The sequence below is a fragment of the Parasteatoda tepidariorum genome, chromosome 2 (genome assembly GCF_982258835.1).
Source record: "Parasteatoda tepidariorum strain Cologne lab strain chromosome 2, Ptep-v5.0, whole genome shotgun sequence".
In the NCBI taxonomy this organism is placed as follows: Eukaryota; Metazoa; Arthropoda; class Arachnida; order Araneae; family Theridiidae; genus Parasteatoda; species Parasteatoda tepidariorum.
Window position 1 is genome coordinate 129,878,466 of NC_141756.1, and position 24,339 is coordinate 129,902,804.

The window sequence follows — 24,339 nt, forward strand, 5'->3', positions numbered from 1 at the left end:
GCTCAGTCCTATTAATACTATCATATGCCGCCTTAAAATCCACAAATAAATGATGGGTCTCTATTCCAAATTCTCTACATTTCTCCAAAGTTTGTCGTAGGGTGAAGATTTGGTCAACTGTGGACCTTCCTTTGCGGAAGCCACACTGATAGTCAACTATGACGCTGTCTACAATGGGAGACAGACGTTCGAAAAGGATATTTGAGAAGACCTTATAGGCAACGCATAACAGATATTCCTCTATAGTTGTGACAGTCCAATACATTGGACTGTCACAACTATAGAGGAATATCTATGTCACAACTATAGAGGAATACATGTATTGGACATAAAATACTCAACTTCCATTCAGTAGGTAATATCTCTCTCTCCCAACTAGATAGAATAATTTTCCAGATGTTGTTTACAATAGCGTTCCCACCATATTTTAGAAATTCAGCTGGGATATCATCTGGTCCTGCCACTTTATTACATTTCAGCTTGTTGATAGCGTGTTGTACCTCTTCCAGGGTCGGAGTGTCAACCAGTGTATCATTGATATTGTTGACCGTAAAATTTAATTCACTTGACTCATTGGAGTTAAGTAAATGGTCAAAGTGTTTCAACCCATCTGTCCATAATTTTATTTCTCTCATTAACAATAGTTCCATTTTCATCTTTACAAAGCGAGATCCTAGGTTTAAAGTCTCTTCTTCCCTCATTGATGACCCGATAAAAAGCTCTGCTTTCATGGTTGGTCCTGAGAGATTCGACTTCTTTAAATTGGTTCTCCCTGTAAGCTTTCTTTTTTCCTTTGTGTACTTTCTTTTCCTCTCTACGTGCACTCCTATATTCATCAATTGATCCTCTCGTGAATTTTCTGTTAAGCATATTTTTATAAGCTTTATTTTTTCTTTCATTGACCATTCTACACTCTTCATCAAACCAGTCAGTTCTTATTGATCTTTTTTTTCTGCCCAGCAGCTCATGTGCTGTTGAGAGTATAGAATCTTTTACTTGTTGCCATTCCCTATTTAATTCATCACAATCCTCTTTCGCATTAAGCTCAGTTGAGAGTTGAGTTTGAAATTCCCTGCGAACCTCAGGATTGCTCAACTTTTCACAATTAAATCTTACAGAATTGACTCTTCTTGCTTTTCTCACCATTGAGATTCTTTCCCTTAGCTTACAGATCACTAAATAGTGATCAGAGTCTAAGTTAGCTCCTCTGTGAGTTTTTACATCTAAAAGATTTGTACGATATCTAGAACTAATTAGTATATGGTCAATCTGATTTCTGTATGATCCATCAGGGGATCTCCACGTTACCTTATGAATGTTCTTATGTTGAAAGAAAGTGCTTCCAATTATCATATCATGAGATGCAGCGAAACTAATAAGCCTGACTCCATTATCATTTGAGACATCGTGTAAACTATAGTTTCCCAAAACTGGTCTAAATTCTTCCTCATGACCAACTTTAGAGTTGAAATCACCCATGATGATCTTCACGTCATGTCTTGGGCATAAGCCGCAGAGGCGATCTAATTCGTCATAAAAATTATCTTTTTCCTCATCATCTCCTTCTTCAGTTGGTGCATATACATTAATGATGGAATAGTTGGAAAAACTTCCTTTTAAGCGTAATAGACATAGTCTAGGGGAGATAGCTTGAAAATCAATAACCAGATGGCTGAGTCTTTTATTTAAGATGAAGCCAGTTCCATATAAATGTTTTGTTTTATGACAACTGTAAAAGAGCGTGTGTCTTCTCTTTTCCAGGACTCCACTACCAGTCCAGCGCATTTCTTGTATAGCCAACAAGTCCAATCTATACGAGTCCATTTGCTCGATCAGTAGTTGCAGATTTTTACTCTGATAGAGAGTGCGTATTTTCCAGTACCCAAATCTCATTTCGTTTGAACGTTTCCTGGTCAAATTACATGAAGGCAGTCCGGCATTTACTTCTTTGGATTTCGAAACATGTCGGTTTTTACGAGGTGGGGTTGTTAGTCCCACGCCCAACCCCCAACCTGGAGGACCAGTGGGTTCCTCTTAGTCTGGTGTCTCCCCTCCGACCTGTCCGGCTTGGGTGACCCTACCAGGAGCCAAAGCTCCCGCCGGCATAGCTCTCGGGATCGACAACACACACAAACCAAAACACCACGTTAAGGTGGGAACACCATCGCTGTGGAACTTTATTAATAGTTATCCCTAAATAATTAGCATATTTGAGGTCACCCCCAGGAACCATTAAGGGAAATTAGATCATTAGAACAAGAAAACCTGTATGTGATCATTACTCAATCATTCGAACATGTACTTGAAAATCCGATCGTAAGAACAAATGTTATTCAGAGTGATATCTTTTTTTTGTGCACTGTGCCATGTAATTAAAATTACCAAGATTCTTTTACGTCACCTGGATTTTTGAAAAATATTTTGTTTTAATAAAAATATGCATTTAATTTGTTTTAGCCGATCTTATTTTAGTTGTTGGAACAAAAAATTTACCAGCTTTGTATTATCTGGTTTAAATCCGTCAACCCTGTTCGTTAGCTCACTAACAAAAATGTAGTTATGACTGAAATTGGTTTTACAAATTTAACGATCTATAAACCTACCGTTAAAACAAGCAGTAACAAGTGTTGACTAAGGTAGATAGGAAGATAAGGAGAACCCCGACCCCCCCAAGGGGTATACGGAGATTAAAAATTAAAATATTACATAAAATATTTGTTGATAACAGCATAAGTAATAAGATAAAGTAAGCGTTAGAATTTAGGAAACACAATATTGAATTTTGACTCAAAATGTTAGCTGCTTGTAGAAATTTCGTTACTCTACTTTAGTCCTTCGTGCATCAGAAAGGTTCTGGGTTCGAATTCCGGGCAAGGCATGCATGTTCTTTCCCTTTCCGTACTATCTGTCCCTGACTGTGGGAGCAACATTGGCCACCTAATAGGGTGCCCCTGAAAGAGTGGCCAAACAAGTCTGCCCTTCAGTTGCCTGAATGACGTAGGTCATTTCCCAGGCGGGCATTGGAAAAAAAAACTTTAGTCCTTCAAAAAGTTTCGTTCGGAAATTCAATACAAAGATATCTTTGGAACAAAAGTTTGACCGAATATTAGCCCACTCGAAATGATAATCCCTTAAAATTGATAACCCATTGCTTGATAGCTCATTCCTCTGATAGCCCCATTTATCGTGAAACAGAAGTTTATTAAAATAAAACGTTAGCCTCTAAAGGTTTTTTTTCGGCCAACCTGTCAAAAAAAATTATGACAGTGAGAAACATTTATCGGGTTTTAAACCACATGTTAAAATTTCTGCATCGAAGCCCATTGCAGGAAACTGATTGCGCTAATCTAGGCATTAGATGTAAAAGTTTTAGAATTCGCCTTTGCATTTTAACCACCAAAATCAGTTGAAATAAAATGAATTTCGCAATAAAAAAATGAATCGAGTTCATTACCATTGTTTAAAAAATTATAATATGCAGTAAGAATTTGAAAAAATATTTTTTTCTATATTTGAAAAAGACAAATTTATTATTACTAAATTGTTAGTTGAACAATGATGGAAATAAAAATATAATAAAATAAGTATATAAATCATTTACAAGCAAGAAAGTATGTTTCACATTTCAAAGCAAATTTTTCTTTAAATTCTCGCAATAGTTTTACAAACACGAATTGTAACGTTGAAAATTAAAATCGAAAGACACTTAGTTTAAAGTTTTCCTCGATGGCTAGTTATAAAGTTGAAATTGGTTGATGGTTTTTAAGATGCTCAGCAGAAAGCAATAAACGGTTTTTAAACAATGTTTATTACAGATTAAAAATAAAACTGAAATAACAAAGAATAAATATGTATAAAATTTTAGAATAATTTTTATTTTTTAACGTTGTATAGCGCTGTCCATCGCAATATTGTTAACAGAATCGCGAGTCACTCAGAATGCATTCCCCGCATAATTTGTGGTGCCCACCTCTGCATTAACCCATCAAAAAATTTCATTTGTCTAATTACTATACAATTTTGTGGCAAAAACAAGTTTTAGCTAGCTGTTGACCTAAAAACCAAGAGAGTGAACTTCGTGTTCAAAAATTTGCCCATTGTTTGAAATCATTAGCCATACATCTGACAACCAAAAACATATAAATACAATTACAATTGTTAAAACCGAAATGGTAGTCTAACTAAGGAATTAGCTTAGCTCACTTGCTATTATCTTTAGCCCAATTGCCAAATTTTATCAAAACATGATTTGGAGAATTAATTTTTAACCGAGATTGAAATTCGTTTTCATACGTTAACCCAAGAAAGCAAATCGTTTACCTATTTCAGCCAACAAAATGTTAACACCCTAATTAAATAATAGCTAATTTTTGTCCAAAAAATCTGAATTTTATTTGCAAATATTTTATTTCCATTCAGTAAAATTCATCCTGTAGACGTCTAGAGTTCATCCACGTTATCCATTCGGCATCTACTAGACGTTTTCTACCTAACTTAATTATGGATAGTCCACAATGGCCTAAGAACAGACGTTTTATAAATAACTATGGTAGACGTAATATGGGTAAAACACGAGGTGAATCTTAAAAGACGTCTGCGAAACAACTTTAAAAAAACGTCAATCAGATTTCTCGTCGTTGAAAATTAGACTTTGGATTGAAGTGAAATGAATAGCTTTATGAATGAAGGCATTTAATAAATACAATTTACATTTATTTACAATTTATACATAATGTGTTTTAAATTTGGCATAAACTATTTATGAAGTGTTCAGCAGAAAAACAAAATAAAAAGAACCACAAAAAAAAGCAGTTCCAAAATTAAAAATGAAAGTTCATTATAGTGCGTCTACTACCAGAATTATATCAGCTAAATAATTCGATGAACAAATCCCACTAGTTGATTCATTGCTGTTTTGTGAGAAGCCGAGAGAGCTGTATTAAGATCACCTTCCTTTTTGAGTTCTGATCGTGAGGGCTGTATTAAGATCACGGGGCTGGGTTAAGATAAGGTCTTCTTAAAGGCATTATTCCTATCACGATGTCAAAAGCATGTCAAGTCACGAGTCAACTCACGATGTCAAAAGCTTACGAAAAATGATGTTTACGAACTGTTGAACATGTATTTAAAGCAACCCTGATTTGCATGTTTACAGTGGCGCTAGTAGTACCAAACTTATGCGCTAAGCGTGAAATCTGAATGGACATAATCTTTTAGTTGTACAAACAAGCCCACTAAATTTAGTTTTTCTCCTTCTTGGTTTTGAGATTTTTTTTCCAGTCAGTTTACTATAGCCAAAGCAAGTGTAAACTGATTTTTGACATAGAAGCCGCAAGTTTTAGTTTTACCCCAAAGCGTTGGCCTGTTGTATAAAATTGTTAGGAAAAAAACCTTCAACCTGAATAAAAATTAAGGTCAAAACTGCTTTTTCAGTTAATTCTTAAAAAATCTCCCACTCTGAAATCAAATTCAAAATTTCACCTCGTAGTCCTAGCTAATATGGACTAACTTCCGGAATCCCAAGTTTGCTCACTAAACTTTTTACATCTTTTAAACTTTTTGATTTTTTTTTTTTACATCCTTTCGCTGATTAGAGCTAACTTTTAAACTAAATGTACATATTTTGTTTTGAAATATTAGTTTATTGAGAATCTTGTTTTTACCCTTATAAAAAGTAATTGCTTAGTCAATACTTCATGAAAAATAATAATAATACGACGAACGACAAAAACTGGTTTTTAGCCACACAAAAAAACTCAGAAGTTTTGTTCGAAAACATTAGCCTATTGTACCAAATCGTGAGCTCGCGCTCGATCACCAAAACTTTCCGTTAGCTATTTAAACGAGAAGTTATGACTGAAGTAATTTTATCTAAAAGGGATACCTGCAAGTGACGTAATATGGGTATTCTAATTTGGTTGTTGACCAAACTTGGTATTTGTTTGCAACTGTTCTCTTTCCATTCTATTTCGAGTAAGCCAAGCTCTTCAAGCATCTGAAGTGACACATTCTATATTCTCACGCAAAGATTTTAATTCTCCGTATATATTTCTTACTCAGCAGAGGAACATATAGAACAAACTAATTATGCATTGTCAGATACACAAAACAAAATTATATCCTGGTTACCATAAAATACACAAATAAATATTCTAAATTAAGTGAAAGAGGAGAAAGAATTACATTTCAACGAATTCGATGTGCACGGTATTTAATGAACTATCATTCTAACTTATGTGGAGAAAATTAGCTCGATTTTAACACTCTATTTTCCTTATAAATGATCAGCTGGCACTGGCGTCATAGATCACATGAGTGGGTATCTACGATCTTCTTCCTGAAGTGCAAGTACCCAACTATTTGTTAAAAAAATGAAAATTTTAATATTGCCTTTACATTTTGGTCAATGTTAAGACAGCATAAGCCCACGGTAGATATCCTGCAGAAAAAAAATTCTGACAAAAGCAGATTTTATAAACACTTGATAAATCTAAGCATTTTTTTTTAAAAATTCCAAATGCTAAAACTGTATTGTGCTCCTGATTAAGGAAGTCGTTAATTTTGCAAAGAAACAAACTTACTAAAATTTTATCAAGCTTCCAGAAGTTTTAATTCAGCCATCGTTATCCCATATTTGGAAATCGTTAGCCCACCCACTAAATTAAGTTATGGTTAAATCAAAATTTAGCTACTTTTTAACCTATAAGCAAGGTCGAATTTGACCTCCAAATCTTAAAGTATAAACATTTTTATTATGCTTTGGAGCACCCCCGAAAACTAAGTTACAACCAAATTAAGTAAAAAAAAAAAGTCTGAATTTTTTTTCACCCGAAACAAAACAAAAAATCGTTAACCTTTCCACCAAAAAAAAATGACCAAAAAGAGTTTAGCTTATTTTTTACCTAGAAAACACGATTGAATTTTTCCTCTAAATAATAACCCTTGGTTTTTTAATATTTATTCCATCTGCTAAAAAATATGGAAATTATTTTAGCATATGTGTAACAAAATCTATGAATTAGAATTTTCCCTGCAAACTTCAAGAGTTTAATAGAAAATCGTTAACCCCCACCAAATGTTTTGTATATCAGACAAAAATTAAAAAAAAAGCTCGAATCTAAATATAAAGAAAATTTATCCATCTCTTCTGAGTTCCTTCTCTTTCCCCCTGTTCTGAATTTTCGAACTTGTGTGCTTTGAAATACTTATTATAATGTTTGATTTCTCATTGTTTTCTTTGCAATTTTAGGTTGCGGCCTTTATTTTTACGAGAGAAGAGAAAGCCACCAATAGCAACTAAAATTCGATTGTTTGCTACTAAGTTCGAGGTAAGACTACTATTTTTACAATAAATAGCTAAAAATTGACAATTTTCAGAAAAATGGCAACTTTGTACAAAGATTAATTTAAAAACTTATTGTTGTCAAACTAGTAAGTTGCGCTGTATCTAATTATCAAATTTGTATCAAAATATCAGATTTCGAAAAATCATGCCGCAGTGATTCATGAAAAGCAATGAATAAATTAATAATGCTCGGAAACAGATATGAATTTGTATTAAAAGGGTCGAGAGAAATATCAAAAAGTGATAATTCAATTTCTTAATCACGTGACGTAATAATATCATATTTCAGAATCTTACATTTAAAAAAGAAAACGTAGAAAATGAGCTAAAAAATTATCAGTTAGCAGCGTTGATTTATTAGTGAATGTCGTAAGGCGTCAAAATGTGCTCATTCTATAATTCGAAATTCAGGTGTCCTACGTAATCTCGAATTAAAAATATGGGAACGTGAAAAACTATGAGGAATTCATTAGAAAGTGATTCATGATTGAATAATCTCTAATTATGACTGTTAATATGTGATTACTTTATAATTCGAAATTCTAAGTAGTACTGCAATATGTTGAAAATAGTGGAGTTTCAAAGAACATGTTTAGAAAAAAATATATTGAAACAATGTAGTTCCAAGTTCGAAAGTTGATTTTCACTCTTCAAAATGTGATTACTCAAATTCTAAATTTGCTTCTCGTAATAATATCCTATCGGAACATCGGAATTGAAACTAAATTTTGAAGAAATGGCCAAATCGCTGCTTAGGAAATTGGAAACGTCTGTAAAAGGAAATTGAAAAATGTAGAAAACGATGGAATAAGTACGTTGTGAATTTTAAAAAAAGTGATTACTTGAATGCGATATTTTGACCTTAAACCTATTTTTGGAAATGGCCGAAAATAAGTACGGAATTATGATGTGGTTTTGAAATGTAACTGTAGCGTATAAAAAATAGATTAATCAAATTGAAAATTCGCGTATCATAACATTCAAAATGGTATTTCATAAACCTCATTGAAATGACCAAAAAGCGATCAAAAAATCCGTATGGATTTCCACGGAGTCTGTGCGAATAGACTGTTTATATTATGAACGCAGCCAAATTATTAGGTTCTATGTATGTACTATAATGTAAAATTATAATTATCAGGTATTTAGCTCTCTTGTTTTTACACCAATGTAACCGGTTTGCACTTGTTTACGTTCATATATCAATTGGTAATACAATACGTTAAAAATAAATACAATTAGGATGTATATATCCTGAATAAACATGTTTAAAAACAAAAGTATTGCCTATAAACTCATTATTAAAAAACTACAGTGCGTATAATAATTTCGTCTGTTTATTGTAATATAATACCTGATATAAAATTATATATTTATCTAATATATCTTCTAATTTCGTAAAATTGATATCGTCTCATTTAACCCATTGATACACGAGCAAGTGCAAACTGGTTTCAGTCGCACAATAAAATTGTTTATCACCTGATGATTAGTATTTTACATAGAATCTTTTAGTGCATCGTGGGCCAGTGAGGGTGATAGATCCCAATTGTATGAGCCCAAATCATCCTATCCATGGTCGTGAATCACTAAGAGCACGAAACATGCTGTAACACGAAATGAAAGATGGAATGAAAAAATTTTTATTCAACAAAATGAAATTAGACATCCTCACAAGAACTGCTCTAATTTGCGGTCAACAACATTAACGCAGGTGAGACCGTTGTACATTGATGAAAACGCCATGCATTATGGTGTCAGCAGCTACGGACTTTTCTAAATCAGACATTATAGGGCCAAGATAGTCTGGTTGGTAAGGCCTTTATTCAGGAGGTTCGATCCCCGCCGACCGATATAATAGTGACTGATGCCCGTTAAATCTGTCCTCCATGTTCCCATAGCAAATTAATACCTCTGAGGGTACTCATGGAGGGGTTTTCTTGTCTTCTGGATTGGTTCAATTTTACAAGGCTACTGAGTTGAACATTAGTAATCATAAACCCAAAATTAGGTCGGCTGTTCAACTACGGATATATAAATCATACATTCTTTAGCACTCTTAACGACAATCAAATTTCGCCAATTAACAATAGCGCTTCACTCTTTCTCCGACAGTTGCGAGCAAGGTGATTCTTCTATTTCATTGTCATCGCCTTCCTAAGTTTCGGTTTTATAATATAAAAAAATAATGTGCGATGCAAAAAAAGGAAACAAATAATAATAATAACTAATAAAAATCACATTGAAAAAAAATTGATCAGATAGTCCCCCTCATCTTTATTAAATAAGATATTTATTCGATTAAAACAAAAAGAAACTTTTATTTGAAATTATAGTTTCTTTGGGGACTTATTCTATTTAGAAATGAATTTCTTTCCTAATTTAAATAGTATACCATGGAACTAGAAATGGTAACTTTTAGTATGCAGAGCCATGAAAGGTTAGGGAAAGTTTGCAGCTGCTCCATGCGGCTTCATGATGGTGATATTAAAAATAATAATAATTAAATGTAATTCTTTTAAAATTGTGCAGTATTGATAATTCAAAAGTTTTTAGTTTTGTGTAGAATTTACTTCCATTTAACTTCGTTCGAGAGTTACGACATTCTCTGATGGGTCGAGATTTACCCTAACGAAACGGAAAAAAAACTTTTTCTCGTCGATTTAACATGGAGTGATTAATTTATCGAAATTGCACAATTTCATTTCGAGTGCATGTTCTTTTCCTTTGCTTTCAAAACTATTCTAAACCGTTTAAATTATCTTTCATACACAAATACAATGTCAAACAAAATATTTATTTTGTGAAGTAATTAGATATTAAAAATTATGATATCAATACTTCATAAGTGATTCATGTTATTTCTTACCGAATAAATCGTTAATTGTTTGAGAAAATGTTAGTTTCTTCAAAAAATTATTCTTAAGAGAAAATTTGTCAAACAAACCAAAAATAAATAATATTTTTATCTTTAAATAGCTTAATATCAGTGCATCAAAAATTTGCTGTTCTTTGGCATAGTTTTATGTCTTTTGTGCTGGGAAAATATAAAAGGGGCATAACATAAATATTGATACCATAGCAACAAGAAAAATTCTGAAATGGCTGTAGTTTATTGCTCTTCCAATTGTAACTAAACCGATTTCTAATTTTTTTATTATCAATTTATCGCGATTTATCAATTCATACTCTTAATTAAAATGCTATACTAGTTTTATTTTTAATATGTTTTTTATTCAAACAGCGCTTGAATATTTAAAAATTAAAATACCAATAAACACTGAGAAACCTTAAAGTTTCCAACCCAGAAGAAGAAAAAGATATTGTGATGAAGCGTCGCCAAGTGTGATAACTAGAGCGATATATAACAGCGAAAGAAAATCCACAATGTATGTCAGCTTGTTTTTACATACCCATCTTTAATAACTAATCACATGCATGCAGCGTGAGGAAAAGATAAACTGAAAAGCAATACTTACGTTAAATGATTTATTTTTAACGATCAGTCTAAAAATGAAGAATTAATTGATCAACAGACCACCTTTTCCAAAACATATTAAAAATTTAACCTATCTCTTATACAGCCTGTCTATGGAAAAAACTTCCCTCGCCATTTGTCTGGAGCAAAGGTGGTGACGAGGTTTAACTATTTCAGTTAGGTGTGTTGGATCAATATTTAAGACAGGTTTGAAGAGAGAAGGGGAATCAGGGGAGAAAAAAAGCACCCTCGTGTGATGAACTATGTCTACTATTTTCTGGCTTCCATTACTCTACTATTTTTTGGTTTCCTGCCATTTTTTGGTTATTGCACTATTAACTGGGGTATAACTGGGTGATATCTATTGGAATGATGAATAAGCGTTATGTGATGTGATGTATAGTAGAGACATGTTTTTTGTTGCTTTGTTATACTGACAAACTTGGTACAGGAAGTATAATTATATAGATATATGGAACTATAGAAGTATAATTATATAGATATATGGAAGCATAGAAGTATAATTATATAGATATATGGAAGTATAGAAGTATAATTATATAGATATATAATCAAAATCTATATATAAAGATAATCAAAATCTATATAATTACATATTTATACTTGTATTTTGTATTCATATTTATTATTATTTATGTATTTATACTTATGTATGTACAGTCCGCAAAAAAAAAAAACGAATCACCCTTAATAACTTTCGTTCTAATGATCGGATTTTCACGAACTAAGTGTCAATCTTAATGGTTCCTGGGGGTGACCTCAAATATGTTAATTAATTAATGCTAACTATTAATTAAGTTACGAAATCAGACACAAAAACGTACTTTCTCTGAATAAACATGCATTTTTTTTTACATATTTGGATTTCTTATCTTCAAAATATAGGGGGTAGCCGCAATCTGGGAATTGTGGTCCCCATAGTTTGGTCAGGAGAGCGATTCAAAGTTCGTACCCCTTAATGTTAATTTCGCTTTTTGCGTTTTCAGTCATATTTTCAAAACTAATGAAGCAATTCAAAAAAAATTGCACCCACTCATAAAACTCATTTGCCCAAAGATAATTTCATGCAAAAAATAATTTTTAATAATTATTTATTATTTTTTATTATTTAATTAAAGTGAGGATGAAAAAAAGTTGAATTATAAGGTATGAATTTTTTTATACCATTTTAATCAACATATTTTTCAATTGGAAAATCTGAAGTTTCAACTGTTTTTATTTATTAGAAGCTGAGAAAAATTAAAATTAATTATTTTTAAAAAATTAATTTGGCGACAATAAAGAAATAACTAATTGGGGCGATTAATATTAAAATGTGATAAACTTGGGAGGAACTTGACTTCGCGCGCGTAGCGTAAAATTTCATTCATATTTTTTTCGCTAATAATCGTTTGCTAATCTTTTTATTTCTTTCACACTATAAAATACGATGTTTCTTTTTTAGTCATTTAATAATTTATTTGCAATTTAGTAAAGAATTTTGAATAAAAAACACTTTATTCAACAAATGTATAGTTTTAAAAAAGCGTGCTTCTGATAGAATACACCAGATTGTGCTTATTTAATGTGATTATTTTTTATTTTTTTTATTTTGTTTTTCAATAACTGATACAATTTCAATAATATACATACGTATGCATAGATTTGGAATAATATATTTATCAATTTCTTGAATATATATTTTATAAATATTAATAAAAATACGTAGTCAACATTTTCAAACATCTCTCACAACATCGCAAATTTCTCTACATCTTATAGGGTAAACTAAACAATGAAGGAACACTTAAGCTTAGCTTGCCTTTAAAAAAAATTCATAAAAATTTCAAAATTTGTAATTTTAGCTAAATGATGGTTTCGACATGTTTGTTATTAAATGCAAATTATGTAAAAAAAATTAGATAACTTACATAATATTGTTTTAAGCTTTTGGTGGTTTAAATAATAAGTAGTAAGATAACCAAGTGAAGGAACAGTTCTTACCAGTGAATAAACACTAAATTTTCCAGAGAATGAACACTTAATTTTGATAATGTTTGATGCTCGTTAGGAATCCATAGGCCACACAAATGTCTAAAAACAAGATTTTTCTTGGAATTACGACATATAACCATAGTTAATGTGGAAAATTTTACTTTTTTTTCAGTCATGGAATAGAAAGTAAAATATGTTTGAATACATAATTTTAAAAAATGTTTTTCATTTTTTTCTCACAGTTTAATAGTCCGTTCTAAATTATGAATGTTTATCATTGTGTAATCTGATGATGTTTTTTTTATTATTATAATTCGATCATTTTTTTGTTTAATCTTTTCCTCATATTTTTAAGCTTTTTTTTAAATTTTTTTAAGTATTTTTTTTCTCTTCGTCATGAGTAATTTATTTCTTTTTCTTTTGATTTAACCTTCCTCTTTTTTCCAAATTTTTGGCCAATGTGTCTTCGAAATTTCTTTTGATTTTCGAATTCCATTTCCAGAATTCCTCACTGGATAATAAATGAGAAAAAGGAGTTTAGAAGTTTGAGTAAAACCCATCTCTCATTGACTTATATCTAGTAGTTACTTATGAAACCAATCGTTTTTGCAACTAACAATGTCTCAAGAGGACTTATCTCAAAATCGGTTTTCAAGATACTTTCATTATTAATGTTAGTTGTCTCAGCTTCAGAGCCAAAATTTGATTATACAATTGTTCTTTTTGAAATAAATTCTTCAATATTGAGAAAAGCGCAGGCTATTGGATATTTGAGAGATTAAACTTTTCTGTCAATGTTCCTTTAAAAATTTGCAACATAACTTGTGAGATTTCCTTCTCAAGCTTCTGAAGAAATAGCGCATCGTTACTCTCGAAGCATGTGTTTTGTTGATAAGTTGTCTTGCTCATGAACTCTTGGTGTCTGTTTTGCATGCATTTGTTACAGTCAACGTTTTCTACATCGAATGAAAAAATATCGCATTTCATAAAAGCATTTTAACTTCATCAGTTGATGCCTCAAATCTTATTTAAAAATGGATGTAAAATTATCTAGACATATTGTTTTACAATTCTTTTGTTTTCAAGATCTAACGAGATTTCCAAGGATTACGTAGAAAACTAAACCAGAAAATTTGTTTTGAGGAACAAAACTTGCTCCGTTTCAAATTGATATGAGATTTACACCTATCCAGAAGAAGCAAAATTAGGAATTTGTTTGCATTTTTAATTAGCCATGGGTAGAAACATTTGCAATATATTTGTAAAATGTTGCTGCGGTCATCGTTTCATTTCATGAATAGCTTTTTCCAATGAAATATGTAGCAGGGATTGATTCTGTAATATCTCTACGAATTCTTCTGTAAGGAAAAACTACCAATGGAGGTACTTTTTCTTTCCTAGGTACTTTAGAATATAAATCCTTATAATTTTTAAGGCCGCAGATTTTTCCCGTTTAAGGGCAGTATTCAACTCTTGTTTCATTCGCATTGTAAATGCAATCACTTTATAAAAGGATGCCAGGGCTACTTCCCTCCTAAAGATTCTCTGAAGTTTCTTAAAACCAGTATTTCGAATATTATTCTCTAAGGGAAGATTTGCCTTTTGAAATTATCTTCGCATTGCACTGAGTTATCGGTGGATGTCACCTTAAAAAAATTTCACCCATTTTTCACCTAGATAATTGTCTTTAAATGGATTTTTCCTACCAGTTCCCCTTAGGACATTAAAAACAGCAATAGGATAATAATTTAGCTAATTATTGGCACAAAATCCTGCAAAGATTCCATTCAAGCTTTTATTATTATATTTAGTTGTTATATTTAGTTAATAAACATAGTTTATTAAGGAGTCTAAGGTATGATGTAATAACTAATCACTACATTTATAAAGATAAATAATAAATTAATTATTATTATAATTCTTTAAATAAATTTAGCAATTAAATTTGCATATTTAAATGAAATAGTTATAGGAACTATTCATACAACATTTAACTGAATTTTAGGAGTCCTCTATGTCGCTGAACTACTAATTATCCAAGTAAAATCATATTTCACACATACTATTCATTCACTGGGAAATCTATTCTCAGTGAAGGAACATGCCTGTTCCTTCACCGGTTAGAAGTTGTTTTTTTTTTACTTTTAACATAATTTTGATTTATAATATGACAAAAGGTGCAAGAAAATTAAAATTTTTCTTTTATTTTCATTAACTTTAAAAAATCCCAGTAAAGGAACACTTGTTTATACATTGGTTTTTCATCGTTCTGTAATCCAGTTAATAAACACCCCCTAATCTCAGTACTTGCTTATGTTATGATGCTTAAAATAAATAAAACGTAACTTCAATGACCATATTTTGAATTCTTTTTTTCACAATGAAAAGAAAAAGCAATATTATATGCAATTAATTGTAGTTTAAACGGATAGCAACAAACACTGACCTTATAATTTTGTCAAAGAAACAAGGCGTTGAACAGATACTAACAAATTCAAAACTTTTTCCAGAGAAGACTCAAAGACCAGATAACTAAATGCATTGTTAAAGGACTTCCTATTGTTAGGTAGTAAGCTACTCTTACCAATCAATCTAAATTAAAACGTTTAAAATCTTATTTCTAAGAAATATCTATGAAATGCTCCTTCATTTGTTGGTTTACCCTATATCATCCTAATCTTAAAAGAAATTTCCGGAAGTGTATCGCAGAACTATTTTACCAACTATTTAATAAAATTTTAACATTTTAAAATTCTTATTCTTTTCCATTTTACGTTTATTATTTCTTCATTAATATACTAATAATTTTTTTTGAACTTTAATTTAGATTTTCCTTAATTTAGGTTTCCTTTTCAAATTATAGTCAAGTTTTTTTTAAAGAATTATTGTCTGCTAGCTAAGAATAAAACCTTGTTAAGAAATTAAAAACATTCAGCTGTTTAAAATTATTTAATGCAAAACAGCTGATTATTCACTTAGCATACTATTTTTTTGAAAAAAGAATATAAATTATTGATTGTCTTTTTTTTTGTTTCTTGTGACTTCAATTTAGATTATCTAAAATAGTGTTGATGTTTTATAAGTCACTACAAAGAGGATAAAGATACCGAACATAAAAAGCTGTGGAATACGTAGCCAATTTTTTTAGTGTCTTAAAATATCTCAGTATCTTAAATGTCGTCCTACTATCTTAGTTGTGAAATTAATTTTTTGATTATCCGACCACGTGTCATTCACTAATTATTTCATTATATCTTTTACTCTTTATGATACCAAGTAGATTTTTTTTTCTGATAATATACTAAACTATTTAGTTTAATTTTTCACTTTAGCATGATATCCAAGATATAATTGTAGTATAATTTGTTATCAGGAAAATGCCTTATTTTGTTAATCAGGAAATACTAAAAATTGAAATTTGTAAGGATTCCGAAGCTGTGCACACAATACACAATTTCCGACCTTATTTTAATAAAAAAAAATTTAAAAAAAAAACGTGGCAAGTAGGCTAACATACTTTTTACAGAAACTGTGAAAACTAATTTTTCCTATATTTCGTCAAAAGAGGATAAGAATGATACTGTTCCAAGGGACCTACTCAATAATTTCGCTATTTCCAGAATGAAATCTGTTTGATCGAAACATATTATTCCTTGAAAATTACGCGAGGGAAAAATTAACTTTTATCATTTATCTAAGCTTATTCCATTTATTTAATAATAGCGGTATTAAGGTTAAGGATATGCGTCGGAAGCTCCGTTTATTATTATACTATAAATGCATTAAAGCATGTAGCTTGAATAATTTATTTTAAGTAAATTATTTAATAATTTTAAGCAAATAAGGGTGTAAAAATAAACTCGATCGAAATACTCCGAAAGTATACCCTGAAATATATGTAGAATAAACTTTGGAATCGATATATAAAAAATACCTTTTCAAACAACTTCGAGTAGGACGGAAACGCTAACTTGTTTAAAAAAGTTGTCCTTGTTACTATTTAATTTCGATACCTGGTACTAGGGGACATTCCATTTTCACATTTGACTTTTGAAATTTCAATTGTAAACGGAATTTTTTTATGACCCTAAACTAAAATGTTAAGGCTTGCAGCAAAAAAAAAAATAATTTTTTTTACTGCATTAATTTTTTTACAAAGTAGTGAATTATTATTTTTTCAGTCTAAGAACCTGTGCCTATAACATCTGTAAAACTTATTTTAATATCGAGTGAAATAATTTAATATGTTGTGTAACTAAATGGATAATCCCAAGAAACTGAATCGAAAATATAAAAACTTCATTGATTTAAAAAAATAATAGATGATAATAAAAATAGACATGTTTTGAGCGTCCAATAATAAAAGTCACAAGTTATCCAAGCCTGACAAGTCTTGAGAATGGGCGATTATATTTGAAAACTCGAAACATCTCGACTTTTACTTCCCTCTTCATATGTTTTGAAGCCAGTTGAGTTTTTATCGTCAATTATACTGTTTTACATTTGGGTCTTGATCATTATTTTGATAAGGATTTTACACTAGTTAAAGTAAACATATGCATTTTAATATTTTATCAGGACTCATATGGTCTTTAAAAATGTAAGAACATCAATATTGTAAAAGTTATATTTAACTTAAAAATTAACATTTTGACACCAGATATTTTGAGTTAATGAAATTAAATATTTTATCTCTTAAGTTTTTGTGCCCCCATTTCAGTATCTTAAGGATCTTACGAGCTCTGTTTAAAAAGAGATCATCAGATATATATAAGAAAGCAAAAATAACCATAGTAGCAGTATTTGTTGGTAAATGTAGCTTATCGTAATTGAAGAATATGCTGTGCGACATTTTATGGTGAATTTGCGAACGTATATGTTTCAGAATGTATCGAAACATGAGGATGCTATTTGCTAATCATCTTTATCCAAAGGAAACGATGTAACCTAAATATCTAGTAGAATGAAGCGATTTTTTAAGCAATGAATCCTACAATTTGCAACATATTATTTCAATATCTTATTCTTAAACATAACATATTTCAATCTTTTTAAAATGCCACTAAACATTCAGCAATTCCTTGAGTTATAGAAAAAAGAAATATCGTAAATTATAGAAAGCCTTGTGAATGTGCATTAGAATTATTATACAATCTACATTTTATTTTTCAAGCACTTTTTTTTTCTTCAAATTTTCTTGCCTAGAAGACTCGATTAAAACTGTAAAAATGATTATCCCTAAAATTTTGTATATAGCTATAATAAGTTATGCTCATTTTATTTTAGTATAAAATCCTCGAATAAATATAGTAAAAACAGTGTAATCTAAACAATATCAGATAAAAAGTTCATGTATTTAAATTCTAAAAACTATCATAAATAATTTATAAATCGATTCAAATTTACTTTTCAAAGGAGATTAAAATAATATTTTTTTTGCTTTTTGGACAGAAATCCCCTAAAAAAATTGTTTATGGCCTGGAAACTTCGAGATATTTTCTATTAACAATAAATTAAGCCCCTCCGAGCAATCACTGAATATTATTTCAATTTTTTTACTATCAGAGTTTGGTTGCGTAGCAACCTAGTAAAATTAAGCACTCTTCTTTTGAATTAGTCAATGGGTTATCTTAAAATATTTATTTGCGCAGGCGATTTTTTTTGGCGGTTTTCTGGACTATCGCCAAATATATAAACATTTATTGCGGCTCAATTTACCACCCAATTTTTTTAAAATTTTGTCTACCCCTACTAATTCAAGGGTCTAGATTCCAAATATGTAAAAAAAATTATATGTTTATTCAGAGAAAGTACGTTTTTGTGTCTGATTTCGTAACTTAATTAATAGTTAGCACTAATTAATTAGCATATTTGAGGTCACCCCCAGGAACCATTAAGATTGACACTTAGTTCGTGAAAATCCGATCATTAGAACGAAAGTTATTAAGGGTGATTCGTTTTTTTTTTTGCGGACTGTACAGTCTGCAAAAAAAAAATATATCACGTTGAATAACTTTCGTTCTAATGATCGGATTTCTACAAACTTAGCGTCAACCATAATGATTCATGGGGGTGATCTCAAATATGGAAATTATTTAGTGCTAACTATTAAGTTACGAAATCGGACACAAAAACGTATTTTCTCTGAATAAACATGTTTTTTTTTTTTAAATATATTTGGATTCTTAACCTTCAAAATATAGGGGTTAGTCGCAATCCGGGAAAAATGGTCCCCGTAGTTAGGTCAGGAGAGCAAAGTTTGAACACCTTAATAATTTCACTTTTTGCGTTTTTAGTCATATTTTTAAAACTCATTCAGCAATTCGAAAAAAAATTGCACCTACTTATAAAACCCATTTACCCAAAGATAATTTCATGCAAAAAATATTTTTAAATAATTTATTATTTTTTATTTAATTTAATTGTGGATGAAAAAAATTTGAATTGTGAGGTATAAATTTCTTATACGATAAAATATTAATCTAGGAATTTTTTGTTGCAAAATTCAAAGTTTCCACAGTTATTATTTGATAGAAGCAGAGAAAAATTAAAATTAATCATTTTAAAAAATATAATTTGGCAAGAAAAGAAAAAATATTTAAATCGAGCGATTAATATTTAAATGTGGTTAACTTACGATGAAGTAGACTTAAATGAGCGTAGAGTAAAATTTCATACATATATATTTTTGCTAATAACAGATTGCTAATCATTTTTTTTTAAATTATAAAATACAATATTTCTTTTTTTGTCGTCTAAAAATCTATTCGTAATTTAATAAAGAGCTTTGAATAAAACATTTTATTGAGTCAAAATATTTTATTCAACGAAAAGTATTTTTATAAAAGCATGTTCCTGGTAGAATGCGATTATGCATCAGTTCTTTTTAATTTTATTTTTTAGCTTGTTCCTTCAATAACAACGTATACATAGATTTGGAATAATATGTTTATCAATTTCTACATTATATATTTTACAATTATTGATACGAATACGTAATCATCGTTTTTAAGCATCTTAAAATTATAATTTGTTAACTACCCATCTGCTCGTGATTCACAGAATTATTTTACCAACTATTTAATTAAGTTTTTACATTTCTCAAAATCTTATTCTTCAAATATTCTTCATTAATATACTAGTCAATTATATTAGTACTTTAAATTTGGTTTTCCTTCAAAGTAAAAATCCTTTTTAAATTATTGTCAAATTTTTATTAAAAGAAGACTTAGAATAATTGTTAGCTAGCTGAAAATTAAATCTTAACAAGAAATTAAAAATATTCTGCAAATCAAATTTATTCGATTCAGACTATTTACTAAGCATACTTTTGTTTTCGAAAAATGAAGATAAAAAATGAAGATCGTCTTTTTTATGGTTTCTTATATATTTGAGTAATGAAAAGCAAATGCCTATGGGTGCCCAGCAAAAAACATAACATTTTGTTTCGTTTTTTAAATGAGCAAAAAATTACGGACATACAATTTTATTTTGACGTTCAAAGTTATTCCTCTCATTTAACTTTAAGAAAGTTGCTCTTTTAAAAAGTATAATGTTGAAGAAATTTGCTTAAAAAATTGTAAATATTATTTTTCAACTTTAACACAATTCAAAAAAATATTGCATATCAGGAAAAAGTTCGATATGTCTTATTTGTCATTGTCATCGATTCAAAAATCGTTCTATTTTTAGAATCAGCATCTCAAAAATTGTTCTTTTTTCTACTTAAATAACCTATCATAATAGTTTTAACACATGTTTTGAAGAAATTATGAATACAAATTGTGATCTAGTATTTCGTAATAAGGAAACAAGAATATTAATGATTCATTGATAACTGTTTCATTGAACCAGAGTAGTTAATTTTTTTCGAAATAATGTCGATATAATGTAATCGACCTTACAACTATTTTACTTTTATTCTTTGGACTAGGGGTGCACGCCATTCGACTTTGAATTTTCAAATATAAAATGCAAAAATTAATACAAGAATGCGTAAGCTGGCTTTAACTAATAATAAAAAAAGGAGAAAAGAAATTATCTCATGAGAGGAATGTCAAAGTTAAAAAAGTATTGTAAAAACAATTGTTCTCTTGTTTAATTAGGGGTATTTTAAACCTTCATTTTCCTTTCTTTTAATTTTATAAATTATTCTTTTTAATAAACTAATGAAATGAGTGCGTAAATAACATCCATTATTTTTACTGCAAACCAAGTTTACTTAGTATCATTCGCAAATCTTATGAAGTGCAAATTCTAGGGCCCCCGTGTAGGGTAGTAGGATAGTTTATGTATGATTAATAGTTTCAAGAGTGGACTCATATAAGTACTTAGCTAATTTCTTTAAGAATTCTAAATTTAAAAATTACTTGTTATTTCACAAATGTTACATCTAAAATTTCGAAACCCAACATTTCGTGACCACAAATTTTCAAGTTTTTGAAATTAAAGATTCTATGTTGTGGTTTTGCATATTGTAGGACATTTACTAAGGAATGTTGTTACTGGAATGTTGTAACATTTACTACGTTTTTCAATTTTATCGAAAAGAAATATCGTGAATTTTACAAAAACTTGTGATTCTGCATCAAAATCGAAATCTTTTTCGGGTTCTCCCAATTTTTTGCTGGATCTTATTTTTTTCTTTCCTTTACCTAAGAGACTCGAACTGAGGTGTAAAAGCAATTAGCCCTACAACTCTTCATAAATTTATAATAACTTATGTAAATTTGGTTTTAGTAAAAAAATTTCACACAAATGACGTTAAAACAGCTTTAAAAAAAATGTCATATAGGAAGTTCAACGTTCAGATTCTAAAATATTGGAAAATCGTAAATGTATTAATTGATTCAAATTTTATTTTTAAAGGAGAGTAAAAAAATAAAAGGACAATCTGTTTTCTTTGCCTAGAAAGCAGCCTCAAAAATTTTCCTCTTGGTGCGTTGCAACGGAGAAACACGTTTCGCAGTCTTGTCATGCATTTAATTTCTCTGATGATGTTTTTAATTGTTTCACCTTATGGCAAGGTAATTTGGCATTCTTTCGCCATTCATATAAATCTTTATTGCAACCCAATTTTTTCGTAATTTTGTCGACCCCCCCCCCGATTTCAAGGGTCAGGATTCCAAATATGTAAAAAATATATATGTTTATTCAGAGAAAGTACGTTTGTGTCTGATTTCGTTACTTGATAAATAGTTAGCTCTAATTAATTAGCATATTTGAAGTATCCCCCGGAACCATTAAGTTTGACACTTAGTTTGTGAAAATCCGATCATTAGAACGAAAGTTATTCAGGGTGATATCTTTTTTTCCGAACTGTTCAATCTGCATCATCTCTGATGATAAATACTCGGGTAATGTGTCCACTTAATAATACTTACTTTTATTTTACAAGGACCAGAACGCATACCACCTCAACTATCCTCACCTCATGATGAAGGGGTAAAAAGGGCCAATTGCACCCCGGCCACCTGAAATGAATGCGACTCAATAGCAGTAGACGGCTTTAGTCTTTGTCCTAAGGGGAGTTCTTTAAATAGACAAACTATAAGTTGCTGTCTCGTTTCTGCCTGTTTCCGTGATGTTTCGCACAGTGCACAAGTTCGTTTTTTAAAATGTAAGTGTCGTTAATTTTTCAATAAATTATTATTAAATTTTGTGATTTCAAATGCCGATTACCACATTTGTTCTCTTATAATTTTCTTTGCAATTTTTACAGAACAAGTTGTAGCCTTTTTTTCCTGATATGGAAGAGCGATGACGTTGATTTAGGTGCATAATGTGATAAACCATAATTTAGGTACGAATTTCATTCTCATGTTCCATGCTTAATTTTATGATTACCTGTTTCGAAATTCAAGTTTCACTTCTCAATAATGATTCAAAAACAATTCTAGTTTTTTTTTCTAGTTGCAACAGCACTATTTATAGTTTCTTTTTTTTTTGTTGAAAAAAATGAAAATAACTCTTAACGGTGCAACCTGTTCTTTTGGCTGACTTTTTTCTTCTTCTCAAAATTGTAGATTTCAAAACACAAGGTACATATTTTCTTAAACACAATCTTTTTCATTGTCATTAATTTAAAAGAAGCTTTTTTTTATCCAAATAATTATTCGAAAAAAAAAATCATTTATAAAATGGCGTTGCTTTCATAACCTTTTATGACAATTCTACCAGTGACACTTACAAACAGAAAAATTTTCTGGCAATTTTTAAAATTTTTAAATTTTAATAAAAATTACAGGAAATCGGTAACTTTCATTTGATTACCAAAAAAATTGGCCAACACAAGATTTCGCTGTTTTTTGACAAAATAATCAAAAGTTTAAATTTAACATCGAATTTAGAAAATCGATATCACAATAAATAAATCGTTATCTCTCCACAAAAAAGATATAATAATATTTAAATACTATAATAATTAATATATTAAAAGATATAATAATAATATTCAAAATTAATTTTAGCTGAACGAAAGAAATAAAAACAGAAATTTAAATTTGACCTCCAAACTTAAGCCCAGCTCACGACATCGTTAACCGATGTAAGATATTCGCTTTCCCATTTCTCAAAAAAGTTTTGGATTGAAAAATTTTTAACTGTGCTTTCATTTAGAAAACACTTTATTCTTACTTCCAAAAAATAGCCCGGAATAGGAAATTATTAACGTATATTAATTTGAATAAAATTTATGTTATCCCATCCGCAAAATGATCTTATATAACAAGAGTAAACTATAAAACTTTTTGTCCTTGAAATGACGAATTTGAATTTTGCCTTCAAATGTTAGTCCCCATGGTAGTAAACCTTTATCCGTGTCTTTAAAATGTTCGTCCATTGTAAACAGTCGTTAACAAGGCAGCAATAAAAGTTGACCTTTTCTAAAAAATTCCAAGAATTTTATTAAAAAAAAGTTTTTTATTTAAAAGCAAACATTTATTGGCATTTTTTTTCTTCAATTTTTTACCATATAATATATTTTCTATTGTGTTTAAATTGAATTTATTGATTACTATTGATTAAAAGCTATAAATAAAAACATTTATGTTACAATAATGCACCAAACGTCTAATGCTGCAGCTGCCAGTAATACCTGTTTAAATAATATGCTATAACAGATACTGTGACAGAAACAATCAGTTTCTTACCTACTACAAGTTGTATGATGGATACAGCGATATTTAAAAGATATTTTCATGTCTTCAAGCTTCAGAAGTTTAAATTTTAATTGAAGTAAAAATTGGATTTCAGAAATATGTGAAAAGTTTAAGTTTTTATTAATTTATATACATGAAGTGCAGTGCGCAAAGAAAAATCAAACCACTTTGAATAACTTTTTCTCCCAATGATCGGACTTTCACGTTCTAAGATTCAAACTGTTTCCCAGGGGTAACTTCAAACGTGGTTATTTGTGTAGACCAGGGATGGCGAACCAATGGCACGCGTGCCATTTATGGCACTCGACACAATATTTTGGGCACTCCACCGATCACAATTGTTGTTACACTATGAATTGTTA

At 29.9% G+C, this 24,339-nt stretch overlaps 2 protein-coding genes across 2 annotated transcripts in view; one reads left to right on the forward strand and one right to left on the reverse strand.

Annotated features, from left to right (window-relative positions):
* LOC147816220 (histone deacetylase 9-like) overlaps positions 1-24,339 on the forward strand; it is a 222,705-nt gene that overhangs the window by 33,290 nt on the left and 165,076 nt on the right. Inside the window, exons 13-15 of the mRNA XM_087158396.1 lie at positions 7,250-7,328; positions 22,216-22,437; positions 22,540-22,620. The gene's annotated coding sequence lies outside the window, so the exon portion shown is untranslated. The remainder of the gene's footprint in view (positions 1-7,249; positions 7,329-22,215; positions 22,438-22,539; positions 22,621-24,339) is intronic.
* LOC147816221 (protein CFDP2-like) lies at positions 592-1,893 on the reverse strand. The gene has a single exon (XM_087156735.1). It carries the CDS (start codon positions 1,891-1,893, stop codon positions 592-594), a length of 1,302 nt encoding a protein of 433 aa, XP_087012861.1.

Excerpts from the sequence above, each read along its gene's own strand:
- LOC147816221 (XM_087156735.1), bottom strand. The coding sequence starts at position 1,893 with ATGAGATTTGGGTACTGGAAAATACGCACTCTCTATCAGAGTAAAAAT.